At 26.0% G+C, this 20,975-nt stretch overlaps 1 protein-coding gene across 1 annotated transcript in view; it reads left to right on the top strand.

Moving 5' to 3' along the window:
- The window catches only part of LOC129975166 (choline O-acetyltransferase-like), a 174,619-nt gene that overhangs the window by 63,803 nt on the left and 89,841 nt on the right, over positions 1 to 20,975 (top strand). Inside the window, exon 2 of the mRNA XM_056088133.1 lies at positions 4,274 to 4,459. Coding sequence (XP_055944108.1) covers positions 4,274 to 4,459 — 186 coding nt within the window. The remainder of the gene's footprint in view (positions 1 to 4,273; positions 4,460 to 20,975) is intronic.

The following is a 20,975-nucleotide window of genomic DNA, read 5'->3' as shown; positions in this document are numbered from 1 at the left end:
ATCATTCGAAAATCCCCATACCACTATCTCGTTGAACGTATAACACAAGTTTGATATTAACATCTGAGCAGAGTTATCTATTTGGGCCGTATCTTCTGCCCGAACGCCTCAGCGGCACAAAGTACCTTGTTTTCTTTCAGCACGTTTCTCCAGATTCACTGCAGGGAAACCGACAATTATCAGCCAGAACATTTGGTTAATGCATGATGGAGCACCAGCACATTTTAGTTACATTTGGGAAATCCGACTTGTTGTTTGCAAATGAAATTTAACAACAATCAATTCTGTAATGCTCATTAATGAATACCTGCTCGCTGTTTTTATTTTTTTCGAACGCATGAAAAATTTACATACTAGAAGGCTTCTTCTCGATTACCTTGTTCTTACTTTGTTACCTTGTTCTTCGCCAAACTCATTGACTTTTCGACGTCTGTTTTTGCGATTTTCACTGAATAAACGTTACCTGCGCCAATATGATTTCTGGTAATTTTTCATCTACTTAATCCTACTATCCTTGCTCTGAATTTGTCTTTCGAATTTGACAACACTCTCTGCAAACATCGGTACTGATGTTGCAGCGATATTATCTGGTTTCCATTTTAGTTTTTCTCAAATATCTTTACATTTTTTTACGTTTATCTTTCTTAAAACTCCCCAGTTCTCACACTACACGCTTATATCAAATTATAGAATATAAAATTACTTACATTTTCAAGTTTTTATTTTTCTTCAAGTTTTAGTATTTTTGCAAATATGGGTTTTAAACTGCTTTTTCGTTTTCAGTAATTTGATCCCCCCTAGATCATCAAATCCGCATGTTACCAGCATGAAAAAAAAACTTATACGAATGTGCTTTCACTTTAAAAAAATCATAGTTAAAACACCATTTGTTATATTTTTATTAATTTTTTACATTTCTTCGACTCTCTATATTTTTGCGATTTTCACCTACTTAACATCATTTGGGACCACAAATTGTATTGTGATTCTTATTATATATATATATATTCTTATATATATATATATATATATATATATATATATATATATATATATATATATATTTAACAAAACAAACAATGGTAAGTCCAGTGGATCTCACTTACTTATTACAAAGTATAAATGTTTTTTAAGCATTCTTTTCAAAATAAAATATGAATTTATGAATTCTTTCCGAATTTTAGAAAATTTTATTAAAATTATATTTTTTAAATTGTCATTAAATATACATAAATTGTTACACAAGATTTGTTTTATTCATTATGTAAAAAATATAACAAAAGTCTAATCCTCGTTTATCTGCCTTATTATTCTAGAGAAAATATGTCATATAAAAAGGTGAATCTTTGCAAAATCCTATTAGGAATCATAAATCGACAATGAGATCACTCAAATATTTTTTTTAATTTGATGGTAATATTTATAATTTTACAGTATATAACGAAGTAATTTTTAAGCAAAACAAAAATTATCTTTAAAACTAAAATTCTGTTTTTATTCAATGAAATGGACTTCGATTGAAATTAGAAAAAATTCTATTGGGAGATAATTCGATTTAATTTTCTGAGTGTTCTAGGCTCGAAACCCGATTGCAGCACCATGTATGTGGTCCAACTGCAGATTAAATCTGACATCATAGGCCTAATGCCCATCCGTTGGTGTAATTCGGAAGTTTATAAAGAGAGATGCCAGCTCAAATTCACCTTATCATCAGATCGGAACTCAAAATTATGAGGTTCTTCCCAAAATAGTCCTGATGTTGCTTTCAAATGGATGTTTATATAATTAAGAACAAAAAATTTCATGTGACCATTGAAATTAGAAAAATGATACTTTCAAAATTAAGTCTTTGGGGGTAGGGGGTAGGAGCGGTGTTGCTAACTGAGTTAGACTTACAGCTGCGAATCAAAATACTAATTTAGAGAAAAAAAATTGAAAACAAATTTTGACTGCACATATGGAGTCCAATTTCTATGCAGTATTCTTCGTTCACATAAAGAAGGATTTTCACATCTTTAATTTTATGTAATTCCAAACGGCCTTTGTCCGCCGTCCTCTCACAACTTCAACAGTTTGTCGCACTTGTGCTGAATCATCTTATATATGCATTGAATCCTTTCAGAAAAGCCAAAAGAATTATAAGAATTGAAGTCTACTCCTAGTTCTCTTGGTTACAGAAAGATTTAATTCTTATGTTTCTCAGCTATTGACATTAAATAATAATATATCTACCCTTTTTAAATGACTTCATTTTTTAAGACTAAAGTTTTACGGGGAGCATTGGGTTTATTAATTGATTCAACTCAATCAGATATATATTTTTAAAATTTTATTATTAAGATATATGTCGAACAATTCGAAACGGAAAATTCAATTATTAATTTCTTACTGTTAAAAGGCGATATAATTTTTTCGTTGATTTGTAAATTGGATTAGCATACTAACTGCATTAAATTTCTTTCCTACTTTTGAATGCAAGGTCTCCCACTAGAAATATGATTTACAAAAGTATAATTTTTTTAAAATAAACAGTGTAAAAAATAATAAAGAATGAAATGAATCTAATTGAAATAGTTCAGTTGGCTAATTTTATTGATCTTCCTTCTATATTTTCCATAAACAAAAGAATGCAGAAATTTTTTTAGAAACTTCTAGATCAGAAATTTAAATACTTCTAGATCAGAATATCACTTACATATGTGGTGAGAAATCATATGCGGTGAGATCATATATGGAAGATCTTATCTGATAAATCTTATTTGGTGAGAAAGGCACTAGTTTATGCATTATGCAACCATATATTTATAAATAGTTGCAAAAAACGTATTCTGATATTGAATAATATCAGAGCACGTTTACTCACGTTACGTTAGAGTGAGTCAGTACTCACTTTTAGTTGCCGCCTCTATAACTTATACGCATGTAAATAAATGCATTAGAAGGAATCAGTTATTACTATATATAATTGTAAAGAACAAAATTGCATATATTTTTGTTGGATCTCAGCGGCATCATGTATTGAAACAGATGCTATAAGGAAAGATGTATGTTATATTTTCAATCTATACGATTGAAAAAGCTCTATTAAATTATCTCTGAAAATATGGACATTTTTATGTGTATCTTGTCTAATAAAGTAATAGACAACGAATGTGATTGTATGAAAAAAAATAACTTTTCCCTATTGAGATATTTGACTGAAAATTAGTGCAGAGAATTACAGTTTGTGTGTAAAGACTATTTGTCTAATATCATGAATTAATTCTTTATGCTTCCGATTTATCATGTTCTTATGCATACATACATAATAGTAAAAAGGTACGTTTGGGTTTTAGACACAACGGATTTTAAAGCATCAAGATTTATTATTTCGTATGAACGAAGTTTCAACCAACTTCATAAATTCTCTGTGTACATTTGATCATTAAAAAGCAAAATTTATTATTATGCATTCTTATTATGGGCTTAATCACATTCATTAATTATTATATAGCGTAATTAATCGTAAAATCTCGATGTTCTTTAAGTACGGATTGAATTCATCTCAAACAATTGAAGTATTTGTTGACAATGATGAGTAAGTACTTCTGAAAATATTGATCTCCACCGGATAAAAAAGGTAAAACAAAATACAATTGATTATTTTGTTGATTTCATTAATGGCATATTTTGCAACAAACGTCACAGTATTTGAATATATTAAAAGTAATTATTATTGCTTGAAAGAAAATAAATATTATTTTAAATTTTGTTGTTATTTTCACTTTAAAATTTGTGTAAGATAACAATGATCTAAATGAAGGATGAGTTAGACCAATATTATTTTGAGCAATTCGTATTATTTTTAAATAAAACACTAGTTAGAAAAGTGTAATTGTGGCATGGATATTTTGAACTTTTTATATGGTAAAGGAGAAAAAAAAATCAACAAAATGCTGCATATAAAAGCATGCAGTAGCTTAAGGCATTTGATTTTTTTTAAAAATGCTGAAATGTTCAAATCAAATTATTATTAAAATGAAATAGCGATTCTTTTCTAGTTTAAAAAGTTATCATGAGAGAAAAATGTTTAAGTCCTGGTATTCAGAAATATATGTACAGGACCTATTTTGACTGTTATCAGAACTTAACTATTTCAGTACATTCGTGGATCCATGCGTGTCCCAATGAAAAGAGTGCCCACCCATTTATTGGCTGCCCCCATGCACCCATCGATCCTTAAATTCTTGCCGAGTCGGTGGTCCCGCTCATTCGCATCCCTCTCTCCCCGTAGGAGCTTCCCCACCAGCCCGTCCCCGACCTGTCGCGGACCCTGAACCGGTATCTGACGGGTCTGAGGGCCGTCGTCCCCGCCGCCCAGTACGATGCCACGCGGCAAATCGTCGAACAGTTTCGGGAAGAGACCGGGCCCAAGCTGCAGGAAGAACTCCGACAACTGGCCAACAATGTAGACAACTGGGTGAGTAGTTTCTTATCTTTTTTATTTTTCATTCAATAAATTTATGATGTATATTTTTTAGTAAACGTAACCTTTATCTTTCAAAGAACGCTCTTTTTTAATGAATGAATTTAATGAAATGGGGCTTCGTCAAGTTCAGTTCAGCTCAAGTACTCAATAACAGTGGTGATTGAGACAAAAGAAAATTATAATAAAAAATCATCAAAATTTAAAGTAAATTAAGGATATTTTAGAATCTTAAAGTCGATAGTATTCTGGTACTATTACATATAATCTTTTGTTCTATTACAGTATTCTCAAATTAAATATGAACAGTACAAAAAATTATCCCAAGAATTAAGAAATGTGATTAAATTTTAATCAGATTATTGATCAATAAAATTAAAATTATTAATTTAGTGTATTTATTAAATAAACAAAAAAAAACTGGAGGAAAGCTTAGGATTAACAAAAAAGTTGAATTGATGGAAAATTTAAAAAAGAGAGCAAGCTTTTTTTTTGTAATTTTTTTTCAACAGTATGGTTATACTGTGCACTTATTGCTCAGTTCGAGAAATTATATTTCCATGAAGATATTTTTTTTCTTCAAATAAATTTTCAAAATTGATGATATATTATAAAGAAGACAAAGTCAATATTAAAGTCAAGTTTATTGAATAGGTGGTATTTTCTAAAGAAATTATATATTGAAAGTATCAATGAATTTTCAAATAGAGGGCAAATGGACATAAATAGTATTGAAATTTAAAAAAACTTTTAACTATTGGAGACTTTTTCCAGTAGATTAAAACTTAGACATTTCAGCAATGTAATACCAATTTATTTGATACAGCATGTTATTCTGAATTAAAATGTGAAAAACATCTCTCTCTTCAATTTTTATATACATATATTCAGAAAATTGTCTCCGATTTCCATTTAAATTTTACTTTAAAACTTGGTGCTTCACATAAAAGGATCTTAAAGAATAATATCTTTTATTTTACCAAAGTAAAGTATTGTTAAACTTATCAAGCTACGTGATAGTTCGGATTCTAAGCTAATGTGATCCCTTAGAAATAGGTAATAAAATTTAATATTATCACAAATTAAAATATCCAGATTCAAAGCTTATACCCTTTTTTCTATCACCTGGAAATCAATGACTTTTTGATTATATAATGAAAGAAAATTTTAAGTTTCAGACATTTTACGTAGCAAAAATAAAAAAAGAATTGTATAAAGAAATTTTAAATATGAAAATTAAATTTGAAGAATTCTTCAAAAATCGGTATTCTATTTAGCACTTATCAGTTGAAAATTATTTGATCTTCTAATTATTTAATCTCTTAAATTAATTCTTTCAGTTGGTTTAATAGCGAAATAGTAAATTATCAAAATATTAATTCTGAACTTAATATTCGAATAATAGTACTATAAACAGTATAATGGTTTTGAAATAGTTATTTAGAAATTTATTCTAAACCACACAATATACGGCTAAGTATTAAAAAAATTATTAAAGATATACTACAATTTATTTTAGTTTCAACTTTCATTTTAATTTGTTTCGAAATTTATATATCTGCTTTTTTTAACATTAAATTAAAATTTTTTTTAAATAAAGTTTATCATTCTGATGAGACCTTTTAAATCAAATAAAATTAATATATTGTTAGTTCTGAAATTAAACAAATATGTAAATTGAAATTATGAATTTAATGTGAGGCATTTTTAAAAAATTAAAAATAATATTAAATCCAAATTTATTAGTTAATGATAATTTTATTACTAGCCTAGTTAGTATTAAGTTTAATATAAAAATCGCACAGTAGCTAAAAGCACGTGGTTAAAAAATTTAATTCTGGTTTTCAAATAATTAAGTAGTTTTAAAATTATTATTCTAAAAATTAATCTCAAAATAAGGAACTAATACTTAATAATCAGAAAATATTTTTTGAAATAATGAACCTTATTTTAATTTTCACTTATTTTAAATTTCATTTTAATTCGTTTTGAAATAAATTATTTACAAACTTGTATCTCTAACATTTGACTTCTATAGTCATTTACGAGTACTTATTAACGATGAGATTTAAAACAATTCAACATTTTAAAAAAGATATTCAGGTGCATCTGAAATAAAAATAATTCTGAGTTTTAATTCATTTTTCAAATTTTCCCATGAAGGAATGCATTTTCCCCCTTTGGCTACAGTTGTGTCTTCTCAAATTAAGTATTTAATTAATTAAATATATTCATCAAGAGAATTGTTTTAAATAAATCTTTTCCAATAAAATGTTATTTTTCAAATTTTGAACTAAAACTTTATAAAATTTATTAATTATTTTTGATCAAATGAAATGAAAAATATGATTTAGAAATTATTTAAAATTATGAATTTAAATATGAGCATAGAGAATTATTTAAAATTTTAAGTATCATAATGTTTTTTAAAATAAAGTATTACCCTAACAGCCTAAAGCTTTTTAAGAATCAATGTTATACTAAGAATTCTAAATTTCCAAAGAGAAATTTTGTTTGAAACTCCTTTTTAAGTCAATGAAATATACTCTTGGGAATATTCTTTTATTCATTTTCAAAGAATTATATTAATAAATTTAAATTTATCTAATGAGGTTTAATTTTTTCCTATAATAATCAAATATTTCATTAGTTTACAAAACACTAATATATAGCATTGTACTCAACTTGTTTTGACTTTAAACAATTTTCTTTTTGTGTTTATATTTAGAGTCTGATTTCATTCTTGCAAAATAAATAAAAAAATTGCCACTTTTAAAGTAAGTACTAAAGCTAAAATGTATATATTGTGAAGCAAACATTTGCAATATTCTTAAGGAGCGATTCACTCTCTGAAAGAATTCTAAATTGTTCCCTTATTTTAGAAAAAGAAAATATATGACTAACAGCATGCGATTTGATTAAATGATTCAATAATATCTCTCAGTATGAAAGAAATATTTAATAATTTAGTAGTTAAAAGCAATTAAAAAGATTAAATTAACTTTTGATAATTTAGGAGTTAACTTTTTATAATTAGAGTTAAATATAATGTCTTTAAAAATAATCTTGATTCCACTGATTTGCAAAACAATCTTATAAAAACTTGTATAAATTTTCAAAGCAGCAAACGCAGTTTTGTAAAACAAAACTGATACAAACTATAAAAAGGAAATTTTTTGTAATTTTTAAATTACTTGAGCAAATGTCTTTAATTAAATTGACATGATAGAAATTGAATTCATAAAAATAACCATATCAATAATGCAAAATTGCATACATTTTGAATAAGTCAAGGTTTTATCTACTTTTCATTGTAAAATTAGTAGGTCGTTCTCAATTTTCTATTTATTTTAAAAGTATAGTATTGCATGAATTCAAAGAAGTTGAGATTTACTATTACTTAATATTGTTTTTAAGCACAGAAAGATTAAAAATTATATGTTACATCGAATAATTCAAATAACATATTTAAATTTTTAAAATTAAATTTTATATTTTTACACTCTAACTTTTTTTAAAATGCATCATATTGTCAAAACTTATATGATTTTTGTAAATAAAATAAAAAATGATAAATATGTAAAACTTACGTTTAATGAAAATCTTTACCCTTACTGAAAGCATTTTCTTTGATATTAAACATCATAAATATGAAGCCATTGGATCTTATGAAAACGTTATTTAAATTAACCATCAGAATATTCCCATAAATCCATCTTGATTCATTTTAAAATTCAATTAACTTCGTTTTTTAAAGTATTTGATTCTGTTTAATTTATAGCTTACATGTATATAATTTCTGAACAATAAAAGTTTAAAAACTTAAAGAAGGAACTGAAATTGATAACTAGCAGCTAAACTATTTTCATTTTTATTCTTCGAAAGCTTTTTTGTTTCCAATTTTTGATTACTAAAGAAGAAACGATATTTTTCTGCGTAATGTTAAAACGAGTCGTAGCAAAACTAATTCTTAAAGCATTTCATATATAATAATGTACAGCATTTTTCCAATATTCTTTTAGAAAACTGATAATATGATACCGAAAAGCTACAGCATTTTGAGATTAATAATAGGGAAAGTTTTAAATAGTTTAAAGTTTATTTTTTGTAAAAGAAATAAATATTATCATAAAATCTTTAATAAGCTACGCCTAAATAAATTATTGTATTCATTATTAGATAAATTTTTTGGCAACATTTTCAGCTTATTTTTAGTGCAAACGATATTTCGGCTAAGAATAAAATGATGAAAATTAAGAATTCAGCTTTTGGTATTTCGCAAGATTGGAGGATTAAAGTAAACCAAATCTTAATAACGAGAAAAGTGGCTTTTATTATTATTATTATTTTTTTTTGAGTTATACTGATGTTACACTATAGTGAAAAATTAACAGGTAAAAACAAACTTTTTACTGCTTTTTTATTTTATATTATAACTTATGATATCATTTGGAAACATTTCCAAAAAGATTTTCAATAACAATTACTATTTCAATATCCATTATTTTTAATGCTTCGAAAAACTATTTTGCTTAAAATTGAAATTATATAAATTTTTTCTATTCCTGTTTTATGACTTTGAAATTTAACTTTAAGAATGTAACCAGAAATTTTTAAATTTAAAATCAAAATCTTCGCACTTTTTCTGAGAATGAAACTAAGATTCTTCTAAAGATATTTTAATATCTTGCATACACAGAGCCTTGAAGTTCTAGATTGTTGATTTGGTCACTTTGATCAATTAATGATATTCTCACAAAATTAGTTGTAAAAATATTCTCACAAAAGTGTTTGTATAAAATATTTAAAAACTGTGTATGACTGTAAAATAGATAAGAGCAATTTACTCTAATTAAAAGTGAAATAAAAAAATTGTGATTTGCAGACCTCGTTTTGTAGTTAAAACTCGTTTTTATTAGCAAATAGACAGAAACTAAAAGTTTATAATTGATAAAATGGAAAATATACTTAATTTCTTATAAAGTAAAACCTTAAGTGATTTCAGCAAGCCAATTTTGAAAAATGTTTTTAGAAATACATTTTAACAATCATATTAAACAATAACAATCATGTAACATTATTATTTTTTTTCGTGTAACTTTGTTGTAACATATATGTTTATATCAAATAAAATATGATTACAAATTCCAGATATCATTTGCAATGAATGAAAATCAGTATTCAATGCAAAATAAATATTACAGTAATAGTAATTTCATTTATCTGAATAATTTTAAAAACCAGGTATTCTTCAGGACAATTATCATAAAACAGCATTTGTTATTGAAAAATTGACGAATTCAAAATACTTTCCTTGGTAAATAATTATTTCTTGAATAAAGCCGTTATTATTTGTTATATTAGTGCCATGATTTTAAAAATTAAAGATTATTTCTAATTCTTAATTTCATGCTAATATAAAACAGCAGATTCAATCTAACATAAGTGTTAGCAAACCCTATATTTTAAAAGAAACGTACTTTGGAAAATTTATTTCTAGTCTGTAAGAAAATAATATAATTGCTCCTTTCGTTTCACTCCCGTCTTAAAATTATGTTTAAAATAATCATTATTTAAAATACTTTGTAATTTAATTCAATATAAACGCATTTGACAGTAAATTTTAATTGTTGCTTTACTGTTTTTTAAGCTGATAAATTGTATTACAGTTTGTTTCAAAAAAATGTGGTTCAAAAGATGTCACTCAAAAATTGGTTTATACTTTTAACAATTTAATGAATTTAGATTTTAACCTATATGTACCTTTATAAAATCAGAAGAAAAAAAATTATATCTTATAAAAGATAATTTTTGGAAATTTTATTGGAAGCATTTTAGAATATAAACATAAAAACTAAATTTAAAAGACTACTCCAAATTTTTAAATCGACTACTATTTTTAAAATCACTGAAATTTATCTTAGAATATCTATTAATATAAAAAACCTTATGTATCTTATCCTTTATTTATCTCTGTAAGATTGATTAATCGTCTCCGGATGCATTTGCCATCTTCGAAATTATAATCTGTAAATCTGGTTTTACCTTCAATGCTCAGACAAGACAGTGAAAGTTAAATCTATTGGCAATTTTTGCAAAAGTATCTGTACATTTATATTTCCTTTCTGTATACTATATGAACAAAGAAGCAAACATTTTTATTATGCTGAATTGGCAGTTCTAAAATGTCAAAAGAATTTCAAAATCGTTTGCTTCAAATTATATTCGTTTTGATTGTTGATAGTAAGATATTTAGTTTTTAGTATGAAATTAATGATTAATGGATGTATTTTTTCCAGAAAATAAGAATGCGTTATTTTAAAATTGCTTATTAAAAAAATAATTTTAAAAAATTTCCTCAGAAAAATAATTTCCTAAATAAAGAAAATTTTTAAAAAAATGTTATTATTTACAATGAATAAAAGTTTTCTAAAAATATTTTTTTAATTATTCGAATATTTTACGCGCCTGAGATTAGCTTGAATATTAAATGAAGATATAATTTATATTTGAATTTACGCAGAAATATTACATTTTGCTTCAACGTTCAAAGACATACTTTGTTCTACTCATTCGTTATATTTATATATATGTGTATAGTTAGATTGATAGATATAATCCAGATTATTTACATTTTATCTGTGCTAATCTGGTAATCTAAATACATTTTTTTACTGTCATATTATTGCAAAATTTTTTTATACTAAATTCAGTGATGAAAACAAAATATTCTCTCTTTCCAAAATCACTTAAAAACAAATGCTAAGTAAATGAATTATGTACTTCGATTATGGGTAAGGAAAGGATTTATCTTCATTTTTAATATGATATTGTTATTAATAATATATTTAATAATAATATATAATAATAATGTTAATATGATATAATGACACAATTATTCGCCTTTTAAACAAACAAATATTTGTTTCTAACAAGTAAGAATTTGATATAAGTATTTTTTAATAATCTTATTAAATTTGCCTACTTTGGAGGCAGAAAACATAATATTTCCCTCCTAATCTTTTATTATTCCTAAAGTTACATTTTATAAATTAATATTAAAAATTTCCAATATTAAAGTTTTTGTTTTTTATTTTTGTTTTACTTAATATGTGCTATATTGAGACATTTAATTCTGTTTTATTTCAAAATAAAACTTTGGAAATGTTACAAAGCAAAGAGTTTCTCATATATTTTAATAACACATATTCAACGAAAGAATTAATATCGTTGTTACTAAGAGCAATAATTAAGGAAAAAGCAATATTGCCAATATTATAGAGATTTTTCATATTAATTTGGAGGATCTTCAATTTTAAGAATATAATTATTTAGACTAAGAAAAAGAAAAGAAACCCAAACGTGGCAAAGCGTTTAAAAGTTAAAGAAACATTATAAAAGTAAAATTAAAGAATTCGTGAGATTTCTAACTGGCCAATTAAATGCAGCATTTTTTTACATGTATCATAAAGATTTCTTCTTTTGTATAGCATGTATGCAATTAAATACGTATTATCGAAAATGTGCTTGTAATTGAATGTCTAGTTATTCGTCTGAATAAACATTTACTTGATAAAATATCATTAACTTGTTTATCTTCTTATGCAAATTGCTGAAAAGAGAGCTAATAGAATTCTCGTTAACTCCAGATTGTTTAAATGGCGTTCTTATTTTAGTGTACTCTTTTCTAATACTACATTTCCATTTTAATGTAAAGTTATAAGGTTGTTTTTATTTTAGATCTCTTGGTATAATACTGAACACTTTTAAATAAAAATTTCACTGATATTTTTTATTGAAAGCATTGAAAAAAATTAAAAAATAATCAATTACGAAAATCTCAGAGACTTTTTTTTCTCTTATGGAAGTCTCGAGGTCAGCGGAGCCACAAACAACATTCTTATGCTTCATAGTGTGTGTGTGTGTGTGTGTGTGTGTGTGTGTGTGTGTGTGTGTGTGTGTGTGTGTGTGTGTGTGTGTGTGTGTGTGTGTGTGTGTGTGTGTGTGTGTGTGTGTGTGTGTGTGTGTGTGTGTGTGTGTGTGTGTGTGTCGTAAATTTCAATTAATGATATAAAATATTGAAGATGGCTGTTTGCCTTAGAACAATTCGAAATGAAATATTTTCTCTCATAAATCCTACTTTGTTCGCAAAAGGTCAAACATGACCAGGAAGGTTATTTTCCGCTCGTTTAAAGAACAAGTTTAAATCTCTGCAGTAGATGAAATAAAAGAGCAAAAGAACATATACTGCGGAATCATATAAAACTCCACACGGATTCTTTCCAAAAAAGACTTGACCAAACTTAGAAGAGGTCAATTGAAGGACAAATCCCCCAAAATAATCAATGCCTGGCCCACTCGAAGGAATTTCGTTCCCAAAGTGTACACTTCTCCAACATCTAATCCTTCTCCTTGCGCATAAATGTTAGGAGAATGGGGAGGGAGACATTCCTTCAACCCCCTTCCCCAAAACCGAGCGATCATGGAAGTATGCAAGGGGGGGGGACCTGGGGGAAGTCACCCATGAAACGCATCCCATTGGCGGATTAGTTTTACGGAGCTTGTGCACCTGCGTCCTAGAGAAGGAAGGTACGGGTACAGTTAAAGAGGAGAAAACAGGAGTTTGTAGGAAATGTTGGAGTAAAGGGGGGGTGGAATTGAGATGGGACGGACCTCCCTAATTTTTGGTTGGAGGACGCGGATGAAGGATGACGTAGACAACGCCCCTTCCAAGTACCTCCTTGGTTCGATTTATCAGTTTGAAGGAGAAGACGTGGTGGTGGTGGGGGGGGGGGCATAGGTGGATTTGTAGATGAATGTATGCATGAATTCCTAAACAGTTCGATAAAAAGACCAGGCATAGTTAATTGGAACAATCAGTTTGAGCCGAAGCTCGAAGTAAAACCGATTTCCGAAATTAATATGATACCCCAGTTTCGATTTTATTCGGAATGTTCCTGAAACATAATAAATATGTGTCATTTAAAGTAGGAACTTATGATGGTACATGTCGTAAAATAGTGCCACTAGTTGTAGTGTGAATATCATTTTATGAAATTTTAATCCAAATTCTAATGACCCATTTAATTCATTTAATCGCTTACTATAAATGTTTAAAATTAACCGATTAATTTTAAACATTTGTAAAAGCTCTTTAATTTTTACATACCTATTTTTTCATACATAAACATTTTTATTAAATCTTACTGTATCCAATCGCGTGCTCCTTATTAATTAACTAGTTACAGTTAAGAAGTTAAATTTAGATATACTGCAAAGATTTTTAATAAATTAAAAACTGTACATATATCAAATTTCTACAAAACAGTAAGATAAGCTACATCTTGCATCAATTTAGCATTTAATACCATTCATGCGAGCTTTTAGCTCAAAAGTTCATCGATTTTGAGAGGAATCTTAGTTTAAGATCATTTTTAAATTAACGGAGAATACATAGAAAATAGAATTATAAAACATTGCATAATCCGAAAAATAGAAAATTATTTAAAACCAAAAAAAAGCTGCAACTTAAAATTTATTACCTTTTATTTTAGAATCATAAGCTAGTTGAAAACCTCATTACTGCCCAGGTCACATCAAAATTCATTACCTATTCAAACAATAGTTAGCATGACACTGGCAAAATCCAAATGCTAAATACACTATACTAATTATAGAATAATCTTTTCTTTACAACTTACCATTTTGTTAATTATCTAGCTGCATCTATTTTTAGCCTCTCTCTGCTACTCATTGGGTACAATGGTATTAAATAAAAACTTTTGGATATTAACATCTGAATAAGCAATCATTATCAAAGTTAATATACAAAATATTTTTAATTCTCAAGAAAGCAGTTTAAAAGTTTTAAATTATATTCTTCTCTCTAGTTCGAAACATTGTACCCTTTAAATGTTTTAGTCTTGATTCATTTATATTTATTTTGTTTTTAAAACATACGCTTGATAATATAGTAGCGATAATATGTACGCAAAAGACGTATTCACGTGTGCTGGAATAAAATAACTAAATCAGTGAAAAAAAATTTTGCAATTAAAATTGTTTTATAAAACTTTCATGTAAATATTACCTATAAATAAAATAAGTTTTATTGAATATTTTTTTTACTTTAAAATTATTTTTATGAAATAATATAATATTTTAATATTAAGGGAAAATGTTAAAATTTCTATTAGATTTTAATTAAAAGCGGAATTGAAATTTTCTAAAAACTTCGAGTAAACTTTCTGTTACCCAAGAATCAAATATGATAAGAGCTGACTTTGTTAACTCAGGCCTAATAATTCTGGTAACAACCTGCTGTGTGTAGTGTTTTGAATAAACGACTTTTTTTACATCACCGATATATGCTGCAACTTGCAGAAATTGTACAAGTTTATATTAAAATGTTAATTAACATCTGCGTCAAATAATTGTAAAACTGAGGAATATATCTTTCAATCAATAATATTCTAAAAAGAGTCATTGCGTTTCAAAATCTTTGTTCCTAGTTTCATATTTCATATTTTCATATTCATATTACATTATTTTTTTATTGTCTTTTAAGATATTGGAATTTAATTTTCAAAATGCAGGGTGGTCATGTTCATAATGAATTAGGAAAATAGCAAAACATTTGACTTTAAAAAAATCAGAAATAAAATCAAAAAAATACAAAAAAATCAATAATAATAAATCCTAAAGAGATAAAATTTAATATTAGCATTATATAAATTTAAAAATTAAAATTTCTTTAAAAATGAACCCAAGAAACATTTAAGGAACATAAAAATTGCTTGTAAATTTTTATAGGGAATTCATTAGAAGCGCAAAAAGTCGATAAGTAACATTTTGAATGGGGGTGTACAGTAAACTGATATAAGAAATTAATTAAATTAATCTAAAAGTTTAGGAACTGTTGTGTTATAAAATGCTATGTTCAACCTATACGATATTTAACCTAAAAATTGATCCTTATCGAAAAATAATTATTTAGTGAAAGAGTTTTTAAAAAAAAGCAATTACATATAGATTTCTCTCAATATTTTCTTTAAAAAGCATCTTTATGAAAAAACTGCAAAAATTCTATAATTTTGTAATTTTTTTTTACAAAAATAGATTGTTACTACACATTTAAATTTGAATTTCGTCCTTGAACTCACAATTTAAATTGATCAGTCTGTGTCAAAATGGAGTTGAGAAATTGAATTACAGTATTATACTTAAATATTTTACTTTTATTCTCAATCTCACACATAGCTTTCTTGAAAACCAATGTTATAATTCTTGGGAATAAAGTCGATTAATATTATGTTACAAATGCATGACAAAGGCTGCCGTTCATTTCATTTCAGAGTATAGCTAAATATTAAGCATTGATGGGCCAAGATAGCGTCTAAAAGTGCTTGTAAAAATGGTTATGTTATTACCATTTTGCTTCAATTTTTGGAATAGAAAAAAAAATCTTTATTGTTCTACATTTTATATATATTAAGAAGACAGATACTACGAGAAAAGCTTTATTTAAGCTTTCATTCAACATTATTGAATTATAAAAAGAACTAGCCGCTTTTAGGGGCAATTGATTTGCTGGAATTAATAATTTCTGAAACTTTTCATTAAACATTTTATGTAACTAGTTCTAAATGGTTTTCTTAGAAAGTATTATTAAATTTCACTTAGATAGACATGTAACACATACAATTTTTGAAAACTTAAATCGTTCTGTTCACTGAACTAAACAATTTCTTAATTTTGTTAGCAATATTTCTATGCATCCAGTTATATAACAGGAAAGTAATACGGTATAGAAACGGATGCCCTTTTGAAAGATTTCACCATTTCTTAATTCTGAAGTTAAATCTTAACTGAAAGTACAAGAAAATTCCATTTTTATTAATAGCATGTCTTATATTGTAGCTTATTCAACAAGGAAAAATCAGCCGAAAATTCGTATCTTGACCAACAATAATAGAAAAAATAGGATGAAATATTAGCAGCAATAATAAAAACGATTTTAGTCTCGCTTCAACAGTGAAACACATTGTTGAAAATGCTTTTTAAAAATTGATTGAAAATAGAAATACACATACTGCAAAGTAATAAATAGTACTGTAAAGATAATTTTTTAAATGTAATGAATTTTAAATTAAAAATTATGTGAGCATTTTCCTATTCTGTAATATTTTCGGAAGTTGTCATGGGGAATTGGGAAATTTTCCCTTAATTTTAATCGATAAAAAGTACAAAAAAAAATCCCTACAATATGCGCATTTTCATCCTCTAGAGAATATATGTCAAGTTTGATAGCTCTAGTCCAAACAGTCTGGTCTGTAGAACGCCAACAAAAGCACGTATTCATTCATTCTAATTAGTAATAGTAGTACAACTAGTAGCCTTTGGTGATCAGTTGGTTCGCCGGATATTTTGCCTGTATTTCACTTCAATTAAATTTATGAGACATAATTTCATGTCCATGGTTCCATGAATAAATTATTTAAAGTATCAAGTTGTCATGAACATTAAAGCCGCAATTTTTATAGTATAGCACATGTTCTGTACATTGTGCATAAGATACTTGTTAAAGGAAATCAATCCCATTGTATAATACAATAATACAAATATAATTATCGATGTCATTGATCTTCTGACTTTCCGATACTGCACCTTAGCTTTCAACAAAGGGGAAAATTAAAGGATTAAATATTTCATGTTTTGGAAAATGGTTTGAATTTCAGGACAACAATGTAATCTGTTGCTGCGAATTAAATTTAAAAAAACTAATTGTAAAAATTTATGAAAAAAATTGTTGGCTATTAAATTACCTTTTTTTTTTAATTTTATGTGAGAAATATTGATGTAAAATATACTTTAAATATTTTTAATATTGATTAAAAATAGAAAAATTTATACTGCAAAATAATGGATATCACTGAAAAAATAATTATTTGAATTTTAATATGGTGTAAAAATTATTTTTGCATTCTAATATTTACAAAAATTACATTTAAAAAATGACAAAATCTCATTCAATTTTTGATTTATTTAAATTTTAATTAAATTTTTTTGAAAAATGTATACAATGTGCGCATTCCTACTTTTCTAAGTATAACTGTGTCAAATTTTCTAATTGTAGATTAAACGATCTGTTTGTAAAGCGCCATCACACATTCTAATCTATTATTAGTAAAGATACATAGAAACTGGGAAATTCGAAGGGATTATCTTAAGACTACTTATACGTACTCTATACTTTTAAGAAATAGAGATTTTACTTCAATATATTGTAACTTTTCTCTTTTCTCAAAAATAAAAAAAAATAAGAAAAAGATTTATTAAAAAATTTAAGCAAAACTAATTCCACCTGTTTTATGCATAAAAAAAACTGAATAGATGTTTTTAAAAAACATCTATTCAGAGCTCATATTATAACGTATATTTAAATTAATATTTGGAATATAAATTTTAAAAAATATGAAGACTTTTGATTAAATTAATTTAATTATGCTAAGGTACCCAAATTTAATATTGTTGAAAAACTATTCAAATATAAATCTACTTTTTTCCTACTACTATATGTTTTTCGGACTCAGAAAGACCTGAAATTTATCAAAATATGATGTTCGAATTGTTTGATAATAACAATACCTTTTCTTCGTATATTTCATACAATAAAAAGTAAAAAAAGGTGAGGGGGGAAGACTCGAACAACTGTATTCTAAAAATAGCAAGCTTTAAAATTCCTCCTTACATAAAAATAAGAATAAATTATTATGCATTTGAAAACATGTTTTGCAGAATTTTTTTACGATGTATCTTCATGAATTTCCAGTAGGTACAATTTCTATAAGGAATCTGTCTAAATTAATAAAAATCATTGCCATTAAAATAATCTCAACTACTAAAAAAATGTGTGTGTTAGCGTTCTCCAGGCGAGATCATTTGATCTGGAGACTCCAAACTTAGTGTATATAAACTTTACAGAGTGGAAATGAACATCTTGGAACGTTTTTTATTTTAATTATAATTATATTTCATTAATATTTAAGCGAGATTTTAATATTTTTCTGCCATATCATTCGAAAATCACACAATCTTAAAGTTTAAAAAATTATCTTTACAATGAAGCTAACTTTTTTGACATATTTTTTTTTTCTATTTTTAATCAAGTTTTTTTTTTTAATATTTTAAGCATAATTTGCAATAATGCATTTCTTTGTTGAAGTGAAACTTGTATATTTTCATTGTTGTTACTTATGATTAACCCTGACATTGATAATATCTACTTATAGAGATTCAGCTCATAATCTCCTATTAAGTAGGTTTCAATATAAAGAATGTTTTAAATAAAGTTTTTGTAAATCCGTCGTACTTTCAATTAAAGTTTGAAGTTCAAGATCAAGTTGAAATGAAAAATATTTAAAATGCGTCCATTTTTAAATACTTACCCTTTTTTGCGATATAATAGGATCTATAAATAGAATATTGGGGAAATGCATACCGCAATAAATTGAAGGTATACAGCTTTTAAAATAGTATAAGTTACATGGCTATCAAAATTTGAAATTTAAAATTATTTTGCTGATGAAGCCATTTTGACATTGACACCAAAAATATTTAATTGAAATTTTTGCCAACGATTTATCTAGGCGAACTAACTACTTGTCAAAGATGGCTATATTAAAAATCTAAATATTTAAAATTAAAATAATAAGGAAAACCCAAAAAAATTGGTGCCCAAACTCCAATCACTCTGATCTAATTTGGCCAATTTTTATTTCATGGGATATTTTACGATTTCTAATTCTAGCATCAATGGTCTTGTCCTTAATTTTACAAGAAAATTTAAAAACATTATTTCACTGTACAACCCCTCGAGATTTCTTTAGCAAAAACTATTGTGTTGAATCTGAAGATTTTTATTTCGTTAAAATCTCTTGACCTCTACATCAGTCACCTGTGCTACAACGTCTTAATGTTTTGAAAGGTATCGTAAAATAAAAGTTCAGCAGAGCAAATGACATTAAATATTAGTCCAATTTGGGCAATTTTATTCGCAAATCTATATATTTAAAATATTTAGGAAAATAAAAATAAAAAAATAATCAAGCAATCCAATTAATGATTCCTTTCGTTAACTGTTATATTATTCTAGATAATATACCCGGTGCTTGGGTTTAATATCATTTCACGCACAATGCTTTAAACGCAGAAAATCCTTTTGTATAAAGTATTATAATATACAAATCCATTTTTTAAGCATATGCATTGAAAATAAGAGAGATTAAAAAGAAAAAATAGTGATAGAATACTTCAAATCTTAACGTTGTCCAGAATAAGAGCACTTACCTACAAATTTTCTTATTTCAAAATTAACTGCGTTAGATTTCTTAAAGAAACGATTAAATTTTTTTTAACTGCACAAAAATGAAATAGGTATTGTTGAAAAGGTAAAATTTTTAATTTTATGATGGTATAAATTTTTCTTGGATTATTTTACTCTAAAGTTACTGTGGAAGAATGGTATATTATTGGTTAATTTCTTTCAATTTGAAGCGTCCGCTATAGATTCACATGTATTTTATTTGCTCCCAAGAGCTTTGGTTCAGTTTCAGTAATTGATTTATATTTAGTTTTAATTTTTAGGCATTGTTAAATCAATACGCTGAAATAAATGAGAACCAAGCAAAATGATATGTTCTAAAATAAAAACAAAAATTAAAAAATAGATGTAGAGTAATTTCAGATTATTAGTATTTTTAATTATTTAATTGTTAAAGGAATAATTATTAGAAGATATATTGCACAAAAAGGAAATTCTTATCGTTGTAATGATCAAATTTTGACTTTTAAATAAGTATTGAAATATTTCTTGTAAGTTTATTTGTTCCAAAGTTACTGCAGAAAAACAACCAAATTTTGAAATTTCTAATTGATTGAATATATATTTCTCACTTTGCCAATAATCTCTCGGAAATTCGAAATATTCCAAAGAATTTTTGTGTTTTATAACGGATCTTTTTAGTCTGAAGACAAGGGCTTGTTTATAATATTCATTTCCCATATTTTGAAATAGTTCACTAAATTTTCTTGGTCTTAAATTTTCAAAGTATCAGTAGCAATAAGTAAAACAGGATCTTTTAGAGGCATATTGTTTCTCTATTCTAAATTATTTCAATAACTATCTTACTTTTCAAAAAGTAATTAAAATTTCTAAACTAAACTAAAAAACTAACTTAAATTTCAAAAAAAATGTCCGAAAACAAATAATAAATAAGGAGATGCAAATCTATATTTTTAAGCAATATGTTGCTTTAGAATAAGAAAATGGTTGTTGAAATTAATTGTTTACAATTTTATGGTTCTTTAAATGCCCACTTTCAGTTTCAAAAATTTGGTTTCTGTTTTATAATTTGCAATACAAATTTGCTGTTAATAACCGTAAAAATAAAAATAAAACATTTTCTTATATCTAAATACATGGCCTATAAAAGGTATAATTAAGACAAAT

This window comes from Argiope bruennichi, chromosome 7 (genome assembly GCF_947563725.1).
Source record: "Argiope bruennichi chromosome 7, qqArgBrue1.1, whole genome shotgun sequence".
NCBI lineage: Eukaryota > Metazoa > Arthropoda > Arachnida > Araneae > Araneidae > Argiope > Argiope bruennichi.
This window is presented reverse-complemented; position numbering and strand designations above follow the sequence as displayed.